General features: G+C 53.9%; 2 protein-coding genes across 3 annotated transcripts in view; both read right to left on the bottom strand.

The window, feature by feature from the left end:
• Positions 1–18785, bottom strand: part of LOC119976112 (class I histocompatibility antigen, F10 alpha chain-like) — a 138204-nt gene that overhangs the window by 38086 nt on the left and 81333 nt on the right. The window lies entirely within an intron of this gene.
• The window catches only part of LOC119976115 (class I histocompatibility antigen, F10 alpha chain-like), a 52123-nt gene that overhangs the window by 22675 nt on the left and 10663 nt on the right, over positions 1–18785 (bottom strand). For both annotated transcript variants that reach the window (XM_038816290.1, XM_038816291.1), the window contains exon 2: positions 4350–4610. In XM_038816290.1, the coding sequence (XP_038672218.1) occupies positions 4350–4610 (261 nt within the window). The remainder of the gene's footprint in view (positions 1–4349; positions 4611–18785) is intronic.

The raw sequence follows: 18785 nt of genomic DNA, 5'->3' as shown, positions 1-18785 counted from the left end.
GTCCCAGGGGTCAGTGCTGGGGGACTGAGTGCAGTGTCCCAGGGGTCAGTGCTGGGGGACTGAGTGCAGTGTCCCAGGGGTCAGGGCTGGTGGACTGAGTGCAGTGTCCCAGGGGTCAGTGCTGGGGGACTGAGTGCAGTGTCCCAGGGGTCAGTGCTGGGGGACTGAGTGCAGTGTCCCAGGGGTCAGTGCTGGGAGATAGACTGAATGCAGTGTCCCAGGGGTCAGTGCTGGGGGATGGACTGAGTGCAGTGTCCCAAGGGTCAGTGCTGGTGGATGGACTGAGTGCAGTGTCCCAGGGGTCAGTGCTGGGGGATGGACTGAGTGCAGTGTCCCAAGGGTCAGTGCTGGTGGATGGACTGAGTGCAGTGTCCCAGGGGTCAGTGCTGGTGGATGGACTGAATGCAGTATCCCAGGGGTCAGTGCTGGGGGACTGAGTGCAGTGTCCCAGGGGTCAGTGCTGGGGGATGGACAGAATGCAGTGTCCCAGGGGTCAGTGCTGGGGGACTGTGCAGTGTCCCAGGGGTCAGTGCTGGGGGACTGAGTGCAGTGTCCCAGGGGTCAGTGCTGGGGGACTGAGTGCATTGTCCCAGGGGTCAGTGCTGGGAGATGGACTGAGTGCAGTGTCCCAGGGGTCAGTGCTGGGAGAAGGACTGAGTGCAGTGTCCCAGAGGGTCAGTGCTGGGGGATGGACTTAGTGCAGTGTCCCAGGGGTCAGTGCTGGGAGATGGACTGAGTGCAGTGTCCCAGGGGTCAGTGCTGGGGGACTGAGTGCAGTGTCCCAGGGGTCAGTGCTGGGGGACTGAGTGCAGTGTCCCTGGGGTCAGTGCTGGGGGACTGAGTGCAGTGTCCCAGGGGTCAGTGCTGGGGGACTGAGTGCAGTGTCCCAGGGGTCAGTGCTGGGGGACTGAGTGCAGTGTCCCAGGGGTCAGTGCTGGGGGACTGAGTGCAGTGTCCCAGGGGTCAGTGCTGGGGGACTGAGTGCAGTGTCCCAGGGGTCAGTGCTGGGGGACTGAGTGCAGTGTCCCAGGGGTCAGTGCTGGGGGACTGAGTGCAGTGTCCCAGGGGTCAGTGCTGGGGGGACTGAGTGCAGTGTCCCAGGGGTCAGTGCTGGGGGACTGAGTGCAGTGTCCCAGGGGTCAGTGCTGGGGGACTGAGTGCAGTGTCCCAGGGGTCAGTGCTGGGGGACTGAGTGCAGTGTCCCAGGGGTCAGTGCTGGGGGACTGAGTGCAGTGTCCCAGGGGTCAGTGCTGGGGGACTGAGTGCAGTGTCCCAGGGGTCAGTGCTGGGGGACTGAGTGCAGTGTCCCAGGGGTCAGTGCTGGGGGACTGAGTGCAGTGTCCCAGGGGTCAGTGCTGGGGGACTGAGTGCAGTGTCCCAGGGGTCAGTGCTGGGGGACTGAGTGCAGTGTCCCAGGGGTCAGTGCTGGGGGACTGAGTGCAGTGTCCCAGGGGTCAGTGCTGGGGGACATGAGTGCAGTGTCCTCAGGGGTCAGTGCTGGGAGGACTGAGTGCAGTGTCCCAGGGGTCAGTGCTGGGGGACTGAGTGCAGTGTCCCAGGGGTCAGTGCTGGGGGACTGAGTGCAGTGTCCCAGGGGTCAGTGCTGGGATGGACTGAGTGCAGTGTCCCAGGGGTCAGTGCTGGGGGACTGAGTGCAGTGTCCCAGGGGTCAGTGCTGGGGAGACTGAGTGCAGTGTCCCAGGGGTCAGTGCTGGGGGACTGAGTGCAGTGTCCCAGGGGTCAGTGCTGGGGGGACTGAGTGCAGTGTCCCAGGGGTCAGTGCTGGGGGACTGAGTGCAGTGTCCCAGGGGTCAGTGCTGGGGGACTGAGTGCAGTGTCCCAGGGGTCAGTGCTGGGGGACTGAGTGCAGTGTCCCAGGGGTCAGTGCTGGGGGACTGAGTGCAGTGTCCCAGGGGTCAGTGCTGGGGGACTGAGTGCAGTGTCCCAGGGGTCAGTGCTGGGGGACTGAGTGCAGTGTCCCAGGGGTCAGTGCTGGGGGACTGAGTGCAGTGTCCCAGGGGTCAGTGCTGGGGGACTGAGTGCAGTGTCCCAGGGGTCAGTGCTGGGGGACTGAGTGCAGTGTCCCAGGGGTCAGTGCTGGGGGACTGAGTGCAGTGTCCCAGGGGTCAGTGCTGGGGGACTGAGTGCAGTGTCCCAGGGGTCAGTGCTGGGGGACTGAGTGCAGTGTCCCAGGGGTCAGTGCTGGGGGACTGAGTGCAGTGTCCCAGGGGTCAGTGCTGGGGGACTGAGTGCAGTGTCCCAGGGGTCAGTGCTGGGGGACTGAGTGCAGTGTCCCAGGGGTCAGTGCTGGGGGACTGAGTGCAGTGTCCCAGGGGTCAGTGCTGGGGGACTGAGTGCAGTGTCCCAGGGGTCAGTGCTGGGGGACTGAGTGCAGTGTCCCAGGGGTCAGTGCTGGGGGACTGAGTGCAGTGTCCCAGGGGTCAGTGCTGGGATGGACTGAGTGCAGTGTCCCAGGGGTCAGTGCTGGGGATGGACTGAGTGCAGTGTCCCAGGGGTCAGTGCTGGGGGGACTGAGTGCAGTGTCCCAGGGGTCAGTGCTGGGGGACTGAGTGCAGTGTCCCAGGGGTCAGTGCTGGGGGACTGAGTGCAGTGTCCCAGGGGTCAGTGCTGGGAGGACTGAGTGCAGTGTCCCAGGGGTCAGTGCTGGGGGACTGAGTGCAGTGTCCCAGGGGTCAGTGCTGGGGATGGACTGAGTGCAGTGTCCCAGGGGTCAGTGCTGGGGGACTGAGTGCAGTGTCCCAGGGGTCAGTGCTGGGAGGACTGAGTGCAGTGTCCCAGGGGTCAGTGCTGGGGGACTGAGTGCAGTGTCCCAGGGGTCAGTGCTGGGAGGACTGAGTGCAGTGTCCCAGGGGTCAGTGCTGGGGGACTGAGTGCAGTGTCCCAGGGGTCAGTGCTGGGGGACTGAGTGCAGTGTCCCAGGGGTCAGTGCTGGGGGACTGAGTGCAGTGTCCCAGGGGTCAGTGCTGGGGGACTGAGTGCAGTGTCCCAGGGGTCAGTGCTGGGGATGGACTGAGTGCAGTGTCCCAGGGGTCAGTGCTGGGGGACAGAGTGCAGTGTCCCAGGGGTCAGTGCTGGGAGATGGACTGAGTGCAGTGTCCCAGGGGTCAGTGCTGAGGGAATGAGTGCAGTGCCCCAGTGGTCAGTGCTGGGGGACTGAGTGCAGTGTCCCAGGGGTCATTGCTGGGGGACTGAGTGCAGTGTCCCAGGGGGCAGTGCTGGGTGATGGACTGAGTGCAGTGTCCCAGGGGTCAGTGCTGGGGGACTGAGTGCAGTGTCCCAGGGGTCAGTGCTGGGGGATGGACTGAGTGCAGTGTCTCAGGGGTCAGTGCTGGGGGACTGAGTGCAGTGTCCCAGGGGTCAGTGCTGGGGGACTGAGTGCAGTGTCCCAGGGGTCAGTGCTGGGGGACTGAGTGCAGTGTCCCAGGGGTCAGTGCTGGGGGATGGACTGAGTGCAGTGTCTCAGGGGTCAGTGCTGGGGGACTGAGTGCAGTGTCCCAGGGGTCAGTGCTGGGGGACTGAGTGCAGTGTCCCAGGGGTCAGTGCTGGGGGACTGAGTGCAGTGTCCCAGGGGTCAGGGCTGGTGGACTGAGTGCAGTGTCCCAGGGGTCAGTGCTGGGAAATGGACTGAGTGCAGTGTCCCAGGGGTCAGTGCTGGGAGATGGATTGAGTGCAGTGTCCCAGGGGTCAGTGCTGGGAGATGGACTGAATGCAGTGTCCCAGGGGTCAGTGCTGGGGGACTGAGTGCAGTGTCCCAGGGTTGAGTGCTGGGGGACTGAGTGCAGTGTCCCAGCGGTCAGTGCTGGTGGATGGACTGAGTACAGTTTCCCAGGGGTCAGTGCTGGGAGATGGACTGAGTGCAGTGTCCCAGGGGTCAGTGCTGGGGGACTGAGTGCAGTGTCCCAGGGGTCAGTCCTGGGAGATGGACTGAGTGCAGTGTCCCAGGGGTCAGTCCTGGGAGATGGACTGAGTGCAGTGTCCCAGGGGTCAGTGCTGGGGGACTGAGTGCAGTGTCCCAGGGGTCAGTGCTGGGGGACTGAGTGCAGTGTCCCAGGGGTCAGTCCTGGGAGATGGACTGAGTGCAGTGTCCCAGGGGTCAGTCCTGGGAGATGGACTGAGTGCAGTGTCCCAGGGGTCAGTGCAGGGGGACTGAGTGCAGTGTCCCAGGGGTCAGTGCTGGGGGACTGAGTGCAGTGTTCCAGGGGTCAGTCCTGGGAGATGGACTGAGTGCCGTGTCCCAGGGGTCAGTGCTGGGAGATGGGCTGAATTATCTCCAAGGATGGTGTCTATTGGAGTCAATCGAAACAGAGTTTCTATCTGCCTGATCTTACCGTGTGTCTGGTTTGTGTTCTTCAATATCGTATCCAGATTTTCCTTCACTCGATTTGAATCCTTCATCACCAGATCTGTAATATAGTCCCAGTGTGTCATATCGAAATAATCAGCCATGAACTGCTGTCTGGGAATACAGCGATGGATATTACTGTCCCTGTAACCTATTTGGACACCATTGACCATTGCAATGCTGATCACCTCAGGAAAATCTTCAATCCCAGAGACTGCTGTGTATATCACAGTGTGTATGTTGGTGTCTGTAAAGAAACAGTTAACACCAATGTTTAATAAACAACAATCGGATCATCAGAATAATGTGGCTGTTCTTCACGAACCAGAATAATACCAGAAATCTCAGGAATATCCCAAATACAGTGAAGATCACTGTCAATGTGTCTGTAAAATAACTGAATGACGAGAGTTAAAAGTGGTATTGTGCAGAGGCCGTAATCCTGAGTTAGAAACAGAAACTTCTGGAAACACAGCAGGACTGGCAGTATCTGGGTGGAGAGAAACAGCGGGAACATTTGGTATCCATACGGCTCTCAGGATGACCGGGATTTTCCGGCTGGGAAGTTTTGGCTCCAACACAGAGAATCTGTCCAATTAGAAAATCCCAGCTGTGAACTGTCACTCCCATCATCAGACGCTGCTAAAACTGATCAGTTTATCATGGATTTCTGGTTATAGATTAAACAATTTTAATGTGAAAGGTTAATAAACACCCAGAACCTGATCAAAGTGCGGCACATCCACACTGTGACAATGTCCAATAATCCACCACTTTATCACAATGTCAGAATCCTGTCTGATATTGAAACAGAATCAGATTAAACTGGGTCACAATTAGATGCTGCAGCCTCTCAGAACAGGAGTAAACACAGAATCAGTCACTCAGATACCCGATGGAGTCAGTGTGGACACGGGGGAGATTCTGGGACATAATCCAGGGGTTAGAGTGTCAAACAGAATATCACCAACCTGCAACAGTAACCTGGGACACACCCGGTCTGTTACTAACCTGGAACAGCAACCTGGGACACACTCGGTCTGTCACTAACCTGGAACAGTAACCTGGGACACACCCTGTCTATCACTAACCTGCAACAGTAACCTGGGACACACCCGGTCTGTCACTAACCTGGAACAGTAACCTGGGACACACCCGGTCTGTCACTAACCTGGAACAGTAACCTGGGACACACCCGGTCTATCACTAACCTGTAACAGTAACCTGGGACACACCCAGTCTATCACTAACCTGGAACAGTAACCTGGGACATGCCCGGTCTATCACTAACCTGGAACAGTAACCTGGGACACACCAGGTCTATCACTAACCTGGAACAGTAACCTGGGACACACCTGGTCTGTCACTAACCTGGAACAGTAACCTGGAACACAGCCGGCCTATCACTAACCTGGAACAGTGACCTGGGACACACCCGGTCTGTCACTAACCTGGAACAGTAACCTGGGACACACCCGGTCTATCACTAACCTGGAACAGTAACCTGGGACACACCCAGCCTATCACTAACCTGGAACAGTAACCTGGGACACACCCGGTCCATCACTAACCTGGAACAGTAACCTGGGACACACCCAGTCTATCACTAACCTGGAACAGTAACCTGGGACATACCCGGTCTCTCACTAACCTGGAACAGTAACCTGGGACACACCCGGTCTCTCACTAACCTGGAACAGTAACCTGGGACATACCCGGTCTGTCACTAACCTGGAACAGTAACCTGGGACATACCCGGTCTGTCACTAACCTGGAACAGTAACCTGGGACACAACCGGTCTCTCACTAACCTGGAACAGTGACCTGGGACACACCTGGTCCATCACTAACCTGGAACAGTAACCTGGGACAGACCTGGTCTATCACTAACCTGGAACAGTAACCTGGGACACACCCAGTCTATCACTAACCTGGAACAGTGACCTGGGACACACCCGGTCTGTCACTAACCTGGAACAGTAACCTGGGACACACGCAGTCTATCACTAACCTGGAACAGTAACCTGGGACACACCCAGTCTGTTACTAACCAGGAACAGTAACCTGGAACACACCCAGTCTATCACAAACCTGGAACAGTAACCTGGGACACACCCAGTCTATCACTAACCTGGAACAGTAACCTGGGACACACCCAGTCTATCACTAACCTGGAACAGTAACCTGGGACACACCCGGTCTGTCACTAACCTGGAACAGTAACCTGGGACAGACCCAGTCTATCACTAACCTGGAACAGTAACCTGGGACACACCCGGTCTGTCACTAACCTGGAACAGTAACCTGGGACACACCCAGTCCGTTACTAACCTGGAACAGTGACCTGGGACACACCCGGTCTGTCACTAACCTGGAACAGTAACCTGGGACAGACCCAGTCTATCACTAACCTGGAACAGTAACCTGGGTCACTAACCTGGAACAGTAAACTGGAACAGTAACCTGGGACATACCCGGTCTATCACTAACCTGGAACAGTAACCTGGTACACACCCGGTCTGTCACTAACCTGGAACAGTAACCTGGGACACACCAGGTCTATCACTAACCTGGAACAGTAACCTGGGACACACCTGGTCTGTCACTAACCTGGAACAGTAACCTGGAACACAGCCGGCCTATCACTAACCTGGAACAGTGACCTGGGACACACCCGGTCTATCACTAACCTGGAACAGTAACCTGGGACACACCCGGTCTATCACTAACCTGGAACAGTAACCTGGGACACACCCAGTCTATCACTAACCTGGAACAGTAACCTGGGACACACCCGGTCTATCACTAACCTGGAACAGTAACCTGGGACACACCCAGTCTATCACTAACCTGGAACAGTAACCTGGGACATACCCGGTCTCTCACTAACCTGGAACAGTAACCTGGGACACACCCGGTCTATCACTAACCTGGAACAGTAACCTGGGACATACCCGGTCTGTCACTAACCTGGAACAGTAACCTGGGACATACACGGTCTATCACTAACCTGGAACAGTAACCTGGGACACACCCGGTCTATCACTAACCTGGAACAGTAACCTGGGACACACCTGGTCTATCACTAACCTGGAACAGTAACCTGGGACACACCTGGTCTATCACTAACCTGGAACAGTAACCTGGGACACACCCAGTCTATCACTAACCTGGAACAGTAACCTGGGACACACCAGGTCTATCACTAACCTGGAACAGTAACCTGGGACACACCCAGTCTATCACTAACCTGGAACAGTAACCTGGGACACACCCAGGTCTATCACTAACCTGGAACAGTAACCTGGACACACCCAGTCTATCACTAACCTGGAACAGTAACCTGGGACACACCCAGTCTATCACTAACCTGGAACAGTAACCTGGGACACACCCAGTCTATCACTAACCTGGAACAGTAACCTGGGACACACCCGGTCTATCACTAACCTGGAACAGTAACCTGGGACACACCCGGTCTATCACTAACCTGGAACAGTAACCTGGGACACACCCGGTCTATCACTAACCTGGAACAGTAACCTGGGACACACCCGTCTATCACTAACCTGGAACAGTAACCTGGGACACACCCGGTCTATCACTAACCTGGAACAGTAACCTGGGACAACCCGGTCTATCACTAACCTGGAACAGTAACCTGGGACACACCCTGGTCTAGTCACTAACCTGGAACAGTAACCTGGGACACACCCGGTCTATCACTAACCTGGAACAGTAACCTGGGACACACCCGGTCTATCACTAACCTGGAACAGTAACCTGGGACACACCCAGTCTATCACTAACCTGGAACAGTAACCTGGGACACACCCGGTCTATCACTAACCTGGAACAGTAACCTGGGACACACCCAGTCTATCACTAACCTGGAACAGTAACCTGGGACACACCCGGTCTATCACTAACCTGGAACAGTAACCTGGGACAGACCCGGTCTATCACTAACCTGGAACAGTAACCTGGGACACACGCAGTCTATCACTAACCTGGAACAGTAACCTGGGACACACCCGGTCTATCACTAACCTGGAACAGTAACCTGGGACACACCCGGTCTGTCACTAACCTGGAACAGTAACCTGGGACACACCCGGTCTATCACTAACCTGGAACAGTAACCTGGGACACACCCGGTCTATCACTAACCTGGAACAGTAACCTGGGACACACCCGGTCAATCACTAACCTGGAACAGTAACCTGGGACACACCCGGTCTGTCACTAACCTGGAACAGTAACCTGGGACACACCCTGTCTATCACTAACCTGCAACAGTAACCTGGGACACACCCAGTCTATCACTAACCTGGAACAGTAACCTGGGACATACCCGGTCTATCACTAACCTGGAACAGTAACCTGGGACACACCCAGCCTATCACTAACCTGGAACAGTAACCTGGGACACACCTGGTCTGTCACTAAACTGGAACAGTAACCTGGGATACACCCGGTCTATCACTAACCTGGAACAGTAACCTGGGACATACCCAGTCTATCACTAACTTGGAACAGTAACCTGGGAAACACCCGGTCTATCACTAACCTGGAACAGTAACCTGGGACACACCCGGTCTGTTACTAACCTGGAACAGTAACCTGGGACACACCCAGTCTATCACTAACCTGGAACAGTAACCTGGGACACACCCAGTCTATCACTAACCTGGAACAGTAACCTGGGACACACCCAGTCTATCACTAACCTGGAACAGTAACCTGGGACAGACCCGGTCTATCACTAACCTGGAACAGTAACCTGGGACACACCCGGTCTATCACTAACCTGGAACAGTAACCTGGACACACCCGGTCTATCACTAACCTGGAACAGTAACCTGGGACATACCCAGTCTATCACTAACCTGGAACAGTAACCTGGGACACACTCGGTCTATCACTAACCTGCAAAAGTAACCTGGGACACACCCAGTCTATCACTAACCTGGAACAGTAACCTGGGACACACCCGGTCTGTCACTAACCTGGAACAGTAACCTGGGACATACCCGGTCTATCACTAACCTGGAACAGTAACCTGGGACACACCCAGTCTATCACTAACCTGGAACAGTAACCTGGGACATACCCGGTCTCTCACTAACCTGGAACAGTAACCTGGGACACACCCGGTCTCTCACTAACCTGGAACAGTAACCTGGGACATACCCGGTCTGTCACTAACCTGGAACAGTAACCTGGGACATACCCGGTCTGTCACTAACCTGGAACAGTAACCTGGGACACAACCGGTCTCTCACTAACCTGGAACAGTGACCTGGGACACACCTGGTCCATCACTAACCTGGAACAGTAACCTGGGACAGACCTGGTCTATCACTAACCTGGAACAGTAACCTGGGACACACCCAGTCTATCACTAACCTGGAACAGTGACCTGGGACACACCCGGTCTGTCACTAACCTGGAACAGTAACCTGGGACACACGCAGTCTATCACTAACCTGGAACAGTAACCTGGGACACACCCAGTCTGTTACTAACCAGGAACAGTAACCTGGAACACACCCAGTCTATCACAAACCTGGAACAGTAACCTGGGACACACCCAGTCTATCACTAACCTGGAACAGTAACCTGGGACACACCCAGTCTATCACTAACCTGGAACAGTAACCTGGGACACACCCGGTCTGTCACTAACCTGGAACAGTAACCTGGGACAGACCCAGTCTATCACTAACCTGGAACAGTAACCTGGGACACACCCGGTCTGTCACTAACCTGGAACAGTAACCTGGGACACACCCAGTCCGTTACTAACCTGGAACAGTGACCTGGGACACACCCGGTCTGTCACTAACCTGGAACAGTAACCTGGGACAGACCCAGTCTATCACTAACCTGGAACAGTAACCTGGGTCACTAACCTGGAACAGTAAACTGGAACAGTAACCTGGGACATACCCGGTCTATCACTAACCTGGAACAGTAACCTGGTACACACCCGGTCTGTCACTAACCTGGAACAGTAACCTGGGACACACCAGGTCTATCACTAACCTGGAACAGTAACCTGGGACACACCTGGTCTGTCACTAACCTGGAACAGTAACCTGGAACACAGCCGGCCTATCACTAACCTGGAACAGTGACCTGGGACACACCCGGTCTGTCACTAACCTGGAACAGTAACCTGGGACACACCCGGTCTATCACTAACCTGGAACAGTAACCTGGGACACACCCAGCCTATCACTAACCTGGAACAGTAACCTGGGACACACCCGGTCCATCACTAACCTGGAACAGTAACCTGGGACACACCCAGTCTATCACTAACCTGGAACAGTAACCTGGGACATACCCGGTCTCTCACTAACCTGGAACAGTAACGTGGGACACACCCGGTCTCTCACTAACCTGGAACAGTAACCTGGGACATACCCGGTCTGTCACTAACCTGGAACAGTAACCTGGGACATACACGGTCTGTCACTAACCTGGAACAGTAACCTGGGACACAACCGGTCTCTCACTAACCTGGAACAGTGAACTGGGACACACCTGGTCCATCACTAACCTGGAACAGTAACCTGGGACAGACCTGGTCTATCACTAACCTGGAACAGTAACCTGGGACACACCCAGTCGATCACTAACCTGGAACAGTGACCTGGGACACACCCGGTCTGTCACTAACCTGGAACAGTAACCTGGGACACACGCAGTCTATCACTAACCTGGAACAGTAACCTGGGACACACCCAGTCTGTTACTAACCAGGAACAGTAACCTGGAACACACCCAGTCTATCACAAACCTGGAACAGTAACCTGGGACACACCCAGTCTATCACTAACCTGGAACAGTAACCTGGGACACACCCAGTCTATCACTAACCTGGAACAGTAACCTGGGACACACCCGGTCTGTCACTAACCTGGAACAGTAACCTGGGACAGACCCAGTCTATCACTAACCTGGAACAGTAACCTGGGACACACCCGGTCTGTCACTAACCTGGAACAGTAACCTGGGACACACCCAGTCCGTTACTAACCTGGAACAGTGACCTGGGACACACCCGGTCTGTCACTAACCTGGAACAGTAACCTGGGACAGACCCAGTCTATCACTAACCTGGAACAGTAACCTGGGTCACTAACCTGGAACAGTAAACTGGAACAGTAACCTGGGACACACCCGGTCTGTCACTAACCTGGAACAGTAACCTGGGACACACCCAGTCTATCACTAACCTGGAACAGTAACCTGGGACACACCCGGTCTGTCACTAACCTGGAACAGTAACCTGGGACAGACCCAGTCTATCACTAACCTGGAACAGTAACCTGGGACACACCCGGTCTGTCACTAACCTGGAACAGTAACCTGGGACACACCCAGTCCGTTACTAACCTGGAACAGTGACCTGGGACACACCCGGTCTGTCACTAACCTGGAACAGTAACCTGGGACAGACCCAGTCTATCACTAACCTGGAACAGTAACCTGGGTCACTAACCTGGAACAGTAAACTGGAACAGTAACCTGGGACATACCCGGTCTATCACTAACCTGGAACAGTAACCTGGTACACACCCGGTCTGTCACTAACCTGGAACAGTAACCTGGGACATACCCGGTCTGTCACTAACCTGGAACAGTAACCTGGGACACACCCAGTCTATCACTAACCTGGAACAGTAACCTGGGACACACCCGGTCAATCACTAACCTGGAACAGTAACCTGGGACACACCCGGTCTGTCACTAACCTGGAACAGTAACCTGGGACACACCCTGTCTATCACTAACCTGCAACAGTAACCTGGGACACACCCAGTCTATCACTAACCTGGAACAGTAACCTGGGACATACCCGGTCTATCACTAACCTGGAACAGTAACCTGGGACACACCCAGCCTATCACTAACCTGGAACAGTAACCTGGGACACACCTGGTCTGTCACTAACCTGGAACAGTAACCTGGGATACACCCGGTCTATCACTAACCTGGAACAGTAACCTGGGACATACCCAGTCTATCACTAACTTGGAACAGTAACCTGGGAAACACCCGGTCTATCACTAACCTGGAACAGTAACCTGGGACACACCCGGTCTGTTACTAACCTGGAACAGTAACCTGGGACACACCCAGTCTATCACTAACCTGGAACAGTAACCTGGGACACACCCAGTCTATCACTAACCTGGAACAGTAACCTGGGACACACCCAGTCTATCACTAACCTGGAACAGTAACCTGGGACAGACCCGGTCTATCACTAACCTGGAACAGTAACCTGGGACACACCCGGTCTATCACTAACCTGGAACAGTAACCTGGACACACCCGGTCTATCACTAACCTGGAACAGTAACCTGGGACATACCCAGTCTATCACTAACCTGGAACAGTAACCTGGGACATACCCAGCCTATCACTAACCTGGAACAGTAACCTGGGACACACTCGGTCTATCACTAACCTGCAAAAGTAACCTGGGACACACCCAGTCTATCACTAACCTGGAACAGTAACCTGGGACACACCCGGTCTGTCACTAACCTGGAACAGTAACCTGGGACATACCCGGTCTATCACTAACCTGGAACAGTAACCTGGGACACACCCAGTCTATCACTAACCTGGAACAGTAACCTGGGACAGACCCAGTCTATCACTAACCTGGAACAGTAACCTGGGACACACCCGGTCTATCACTAACCTGGAACAGTAACCTGGGACACACCCTGTCTGTCACTAACCTGGAACAGTAACCTGGGACACACCCAGTCTATCACTAACCTGGAACAGTAACCTGGGACAGACCCAGTCTATCACTAACCTGGAACAGTAACCTGGGACACACCCGGTCTATCACTAACCTGGAACAGTAACTGGGACACACCCGGTCTATCACTAACCTGGAACAGTAACCTGGGACACACCCGGTCTATCACTAACCTGGAACAGTAACGTGGGACACACCCAGTCTATCACTAACCTGGAACAGTAACTGGGACACACCCGGTCTATCACTAACCTGGAACAGTAACTGGGACACACCCGGTCTGTCACTAACCTGGAACAGTAACCTGGGACACACCCGGTCTATCACTAACCTGGAACAGTAACCTGGGACACACCCGGTCTGTCACTAACCTGGAACAGTAACCTGGGACACACCCGGTCTGTCACTAGCCTGGAACAGTAACCTGGGACACACCCAGTCTATCACTAACCTGGAACAGTAACCTGGGACACACCCGGTCTGTCACTAACCTGGAACAGTAACCTGGGACAGACCCAGTCTATCACTAACCTGGAACAGTAACCTGGGACACACCCGGTCTGTCACTAACCTGGAACAGTAACCTGGGACACACCCAGTCTGTTACTAACCTGGAACAGTGACCTGGGACACACCCGGTCTGTCACTAACCTGGAACAGTAACCTGGGACAGACTCAGTCTATCACTAACCTGGAACAGTAACCTGGGTCACTAACCTGGAACAGTAAACTGGAACAGTAACCTGGGACATACCCGGTCTATCACTAACCTGGAACAGTAACCTGGTACACACCCGGTCTGTCACTAACCTGGAACAGTAACCTGGGACATACCCGGTCTGTCTCTAACCTGGAACAGTAACCTGGGACACACCCAGTCTATCACTAACCTGGAACAGTAACCTGGGACACACCCGGTCTATCACTAACCTGGAACAGTAACCTGGGACACACCCGGTCTGTCACTAACCTGGAACAGTAACCTGGGACAGACCCTGTCTATCACTAACCTGCAACAGTAACCTGGGACACACCCAGTCTATCACTAACCTTGAACAGTAACCTGGGACATACCCGGTCTATCACTAACCTGGAACAGTAACCTGGGACACACCCAGCCTATCACTAACCTGGAACAGTAACCTGGGACACACCTGGTCTGTCACTAACCTGGAACAGTAACCTGGGATACACCCGGTCTATCACTAACCTGGAACAGTAACCTGGGAAACACCCGGTCTATCACTAACCTGGAACAGTAACCTGGGACACACCCGGTCTGTTACTAACCTGGAACAGTAACCTGGGACACACCCAGTCTATCACTAACCTGGAACAGTAACCTGGGACACACCCAGTCTATCACTAACCTGCAACAGTAACCTGGGACACACCCGGTCTATCACTAACCTGGAACAGTAACCTGGACACACCCAGTCTATCACTAACCTGGAACAGTAACCTGGGACACACCCAGTCTATCACTAACCTGCAACAGTAACCTGGGACACACCCGGTCTATCACTAACCTGGAACAGTAACCTGGGACATACCCGGTCTATCACTAACCTGGAACAGTAACCTGGGACATACCCAGTCTATCACTAACCTGGAACAGTAACCTGGGACATACCCAGCCTATCACTAACCTGGAACAGTAACCTGGGACACACCCGGTCTATCACTAACCTGCAACAGTAACCTGGGACACACCCAGTCTATCACTAACCTGGAACAGTAACCTGGGACACACCCGGTCTGTCACTAACCTGGAACAGTAACCTGGGACATACCCGGTCTATCACTAACCTGCAACAGTAACCTGGGACACACCCGGTCTGCCACTAACCTGGAACAGTAACCTGGGAAATACCCGGTCTATCACTAACCTGGAACAGTAACCTGGGACACACCCGGTCTATCACTAACCTGGAACAGTAACCTGGGACACACCCGGTCTGTCACTAACCTGGAACAGTAACCTGGGACACACCCGGTCTATCACTAACCTGGAACAGTAACCTGGGACACACCCAGTCTGTTACTAACCTGGAACAGTAACCTGGGACAGACCCAGTCTATCACTAACCTGGAACAGTAACCTGGGACACACCCGGTCTATCACTAACCTGGAACAGTAACTGGGACACACCCGGTCTATCACTAACCTGGAACAGTAACCTGGGACACACCCGGTCTATCACTAACCTGGAACAGTAACTGGGACACACCCAGTCTATCACTAACCTGGAACAGTAACCTGGGACACACCCGGTCTATCACTAACCTGGAACAGTAACCTGGGACACACCCGGTCTATCACTAACCTGGAACAGTAACTGGGACACACCCGGTCTATCACTAACCTGGAACAGTAACTGGGACACACTCGGTCTGTCACTAACCTGGAACCGTAACCTGGGACACACCCGGTCTATCACTAACCTGGAACAGTAACCTGGGACACACCCGGTCTATCACTAACCTGGAACAGTAACCTGGGACACACTCGGTCTGTCACTAACCTGGAACAGTAACCTGGGACACACCCGGTCTATCACTAACCTGCAACAGTAACCTGGGACATACCCGGTCTGTCACTAGCCTGGAACAGTAACCTGGGACACACCCGGTCTATCACTAACCTGGAACAGTAACCTGGGACACACCCGGTCTGTCACTAGCCTGGAACAGTAACCTGGGACACACCCGGTCTATCACTAACCTGGAACAGTAACCTGGGACACACCCGGTCTATCACTAACCTGGAACAGTAACCTGGGACATACCCGGTCTGTCACTAACCTGGAACAGTAACCTGGGACACACCCAGTCTGTTACTAACCTGGAACAGTAACCTGGGACACACCCAGTCTATCACTAACCTGGAACAGTAACCTGGGACACACCCAGTCTGTTACTAACCTGGAACAGTAACCTGGGACACACCCAGTCTATCACTAACCTGGAACAGTAACCTGGGACACACCCAGTCTATCACTAACCTGGAACAGTAACCTGGGACTTACCCGGGCTATCACTAACCTGGAACAGTAACCTGGGACATACCCAGCCTATCACTAACCTGGAACAGTAACCTGGGACACACCCGGTCTATCACTAACCTGCAACAGTAACCTGGGACACACCCAGTCTATCACTAACCTGGAACAGTAACCTGGGACACACCCGGTCTGTCACTAACCTGGAACAGTAACCTGGGACATACCCGGTCTATCACTAACCTGCAACAGTAACCTGGGACACACCCGGTCTGCCACTAACCTGGAACAGTAACCTGGGAAATACCCGGTCTATCACTAACCTGGAACAGTAACCTGGGAAATACCTGGTCTATCACTAACCTGGAACAGTAACCTGGGACACACCCGGTCTATCACTAACCTGGAACAGTAACCTGGGACACACCTGGTCTGTCACTAACCTGGAACAGTAACTGGGACACACCCGGTCTATCACTAACCTGGAACAGTAACCTGGACACACCCGGTCTATCACTAACCTGGAACAGTAACCTGGGACATACCCAGTCTATCACTAACCTGGAACAGTAACCTGGGACATACCCAGCCTATCACTAACCTGGAACAGTAACCTGGGACATACCCAGCCTATCACTAACCTGGAACAGTAACCTGGGACACACCCGGTCTATCACTAACCTGGAACAGTAACCTGGACACACCCGGTCAATCACTAACCTGGAAAAGTAACCTGGGACATACCCAGTCTATCACTAACCTGGAACAGTAACCTGGGACATACCCAACCTATCACTAACCTGGAACAGTAACCTGGGACACACCCGGTCTATCACTAACCTGCAACAGTAACCTGGGACACACCCAGTCTATCACTAACCTGGAACAGTAACCTGGGACACACCCGGTCTGTCACTAACCTGGAACAGTAACCTGGGACATACCCGGTCTATCACTAACCTGCAACAGTAACCTGGGACACACCCGGTCTGCCACTAACCTGGAACAGTAACCTGGGAAATACCCGGTCTATCACTAACCTGGAACAGTAACCTGGGAAATACCCTGTCTATCACTAACCTGGAACAGTAACCTGGGACACACCCGGTCTATCACTAACCTGGAACAGTAACCTGGGACACACCCTGTCTGTCACTAACCTGGAACAGTAACCTGGGACACACCCAGTCTATCACTAACCTGGAACAGTAACCTGGGACAGACCCAGTCTATCACTAACCTGGAACAGTAACCTGGGACACACCCGGTCTATCACTAACCTGGAGCAGTAACTGGGACACACCCGGTCTATCACTAACCTGGAACAGTAACCTGGGACACACCCGGTCTATCACTAACCTGGAACAGTAACCTGGGACACACCCGGTCTATCACTAACCTGGAACAGTAACTGGGACACACCCGGTCTATCACTAACCTGGAACAGTAACTGGGACACACCCGGTCTATCACTAACCTGGAACAGTAACTGGGACACACCCGGTCTGTCACTAACCTGGAACAGTAACCTGGGACACACCCGGTCTATCACTAACCTGGAACAGTAACCTGGGACACACCCGGTCTATCACTAACCTGGAACAGTACCCTGGGACACACTCGGTCTGTCACTAACCTGGAACAGTAACCTGGGACACACCCGGTCTATCAATAACCTGTAACAGTAACCTGGGACATACCCGGTCTGTCACTAGCCTGGAACAGTAACCTGGGACACACCCGGTCTATCACTAACCTGGAACAGTAACCTGGGACACACCCGGTCTGTCACTAACCTGGAACAGTAACCTGGGACATACCCGGTCTGTCACTAGCCTGGAACAGTAACCTGGGACACACCCGGTCTATCACTAACCTGGAACAGTAACCTGGGACACACCTGGTCTATCACTAACCTGGAACAGTAACCTGGGACATACCCGGTCTGTCACTAGCCTGGAACAGTAACCTGGGACACACCCGGTCTATCACTAACCTGGAACAGTAACCTGGGACACACCCGGTCTATCACTAACCTGGAACAGTAACCTGGGACATACCCGGTCTGTCACTAACCTGGAACAGTAACCTGGGACACACCCAGTCTGTTACTAACCTGGAACAGTAACCTGGGACACACCCAGTCTATCACTAACCTGGAACAGTAACCTGGGACACACCCAGTCTGTTACTAACCTGGAACAGTAACCTGGGACACACCCAGTCTATCACTAACCTGGAACAGTAACCTGGGACACACCCAGTCTATCACTAACCTGGAACAGTAACCTGGGACTTACCCGGGCTATCACTAACCTGGAACAGTAACCTGGGGCACACCCGGTCTGTCACTAACCTGGAACAGTAACCTGGGACTTACCCAGTCTGTCACTAACCTGGAACAGTAACCTGGGACACACCTGGTCTGTCACTAACCTGGAACAGTAACCTGGGACACACCCGGTCTATCACTAACCTGGAACAGTAACCTGGGACACACCCGGTCTGTCACTAACCTGGAACAGTAACCTGGGACACACCCGGTCTATCACTAACCTGGAACAGTCTGGGACATACCCAGTCTATCACTAACCTGGGACAGTAACCTGGGACATACCTGGTCTATCAC

The sequence above is a fragment of the Scyliorhinus canicula genome, chromosome 13 (genome assembly GCF_902713615.1).
Source record: "Scyliorhinus canicula chromosome 13, sScyCan1.1, whole genome shotgun sequence".
Lineage (NCBI taxonomy): Eukaryota > Metazoa > Chordata > Chondrichthyes > Carcharhiniformes > Scyliorhinidae > Scyliorhinus > Scyliorhinus canicula.
This window is presented reverse-complemented; position numbering and strand designations above follow the sequence as displayed.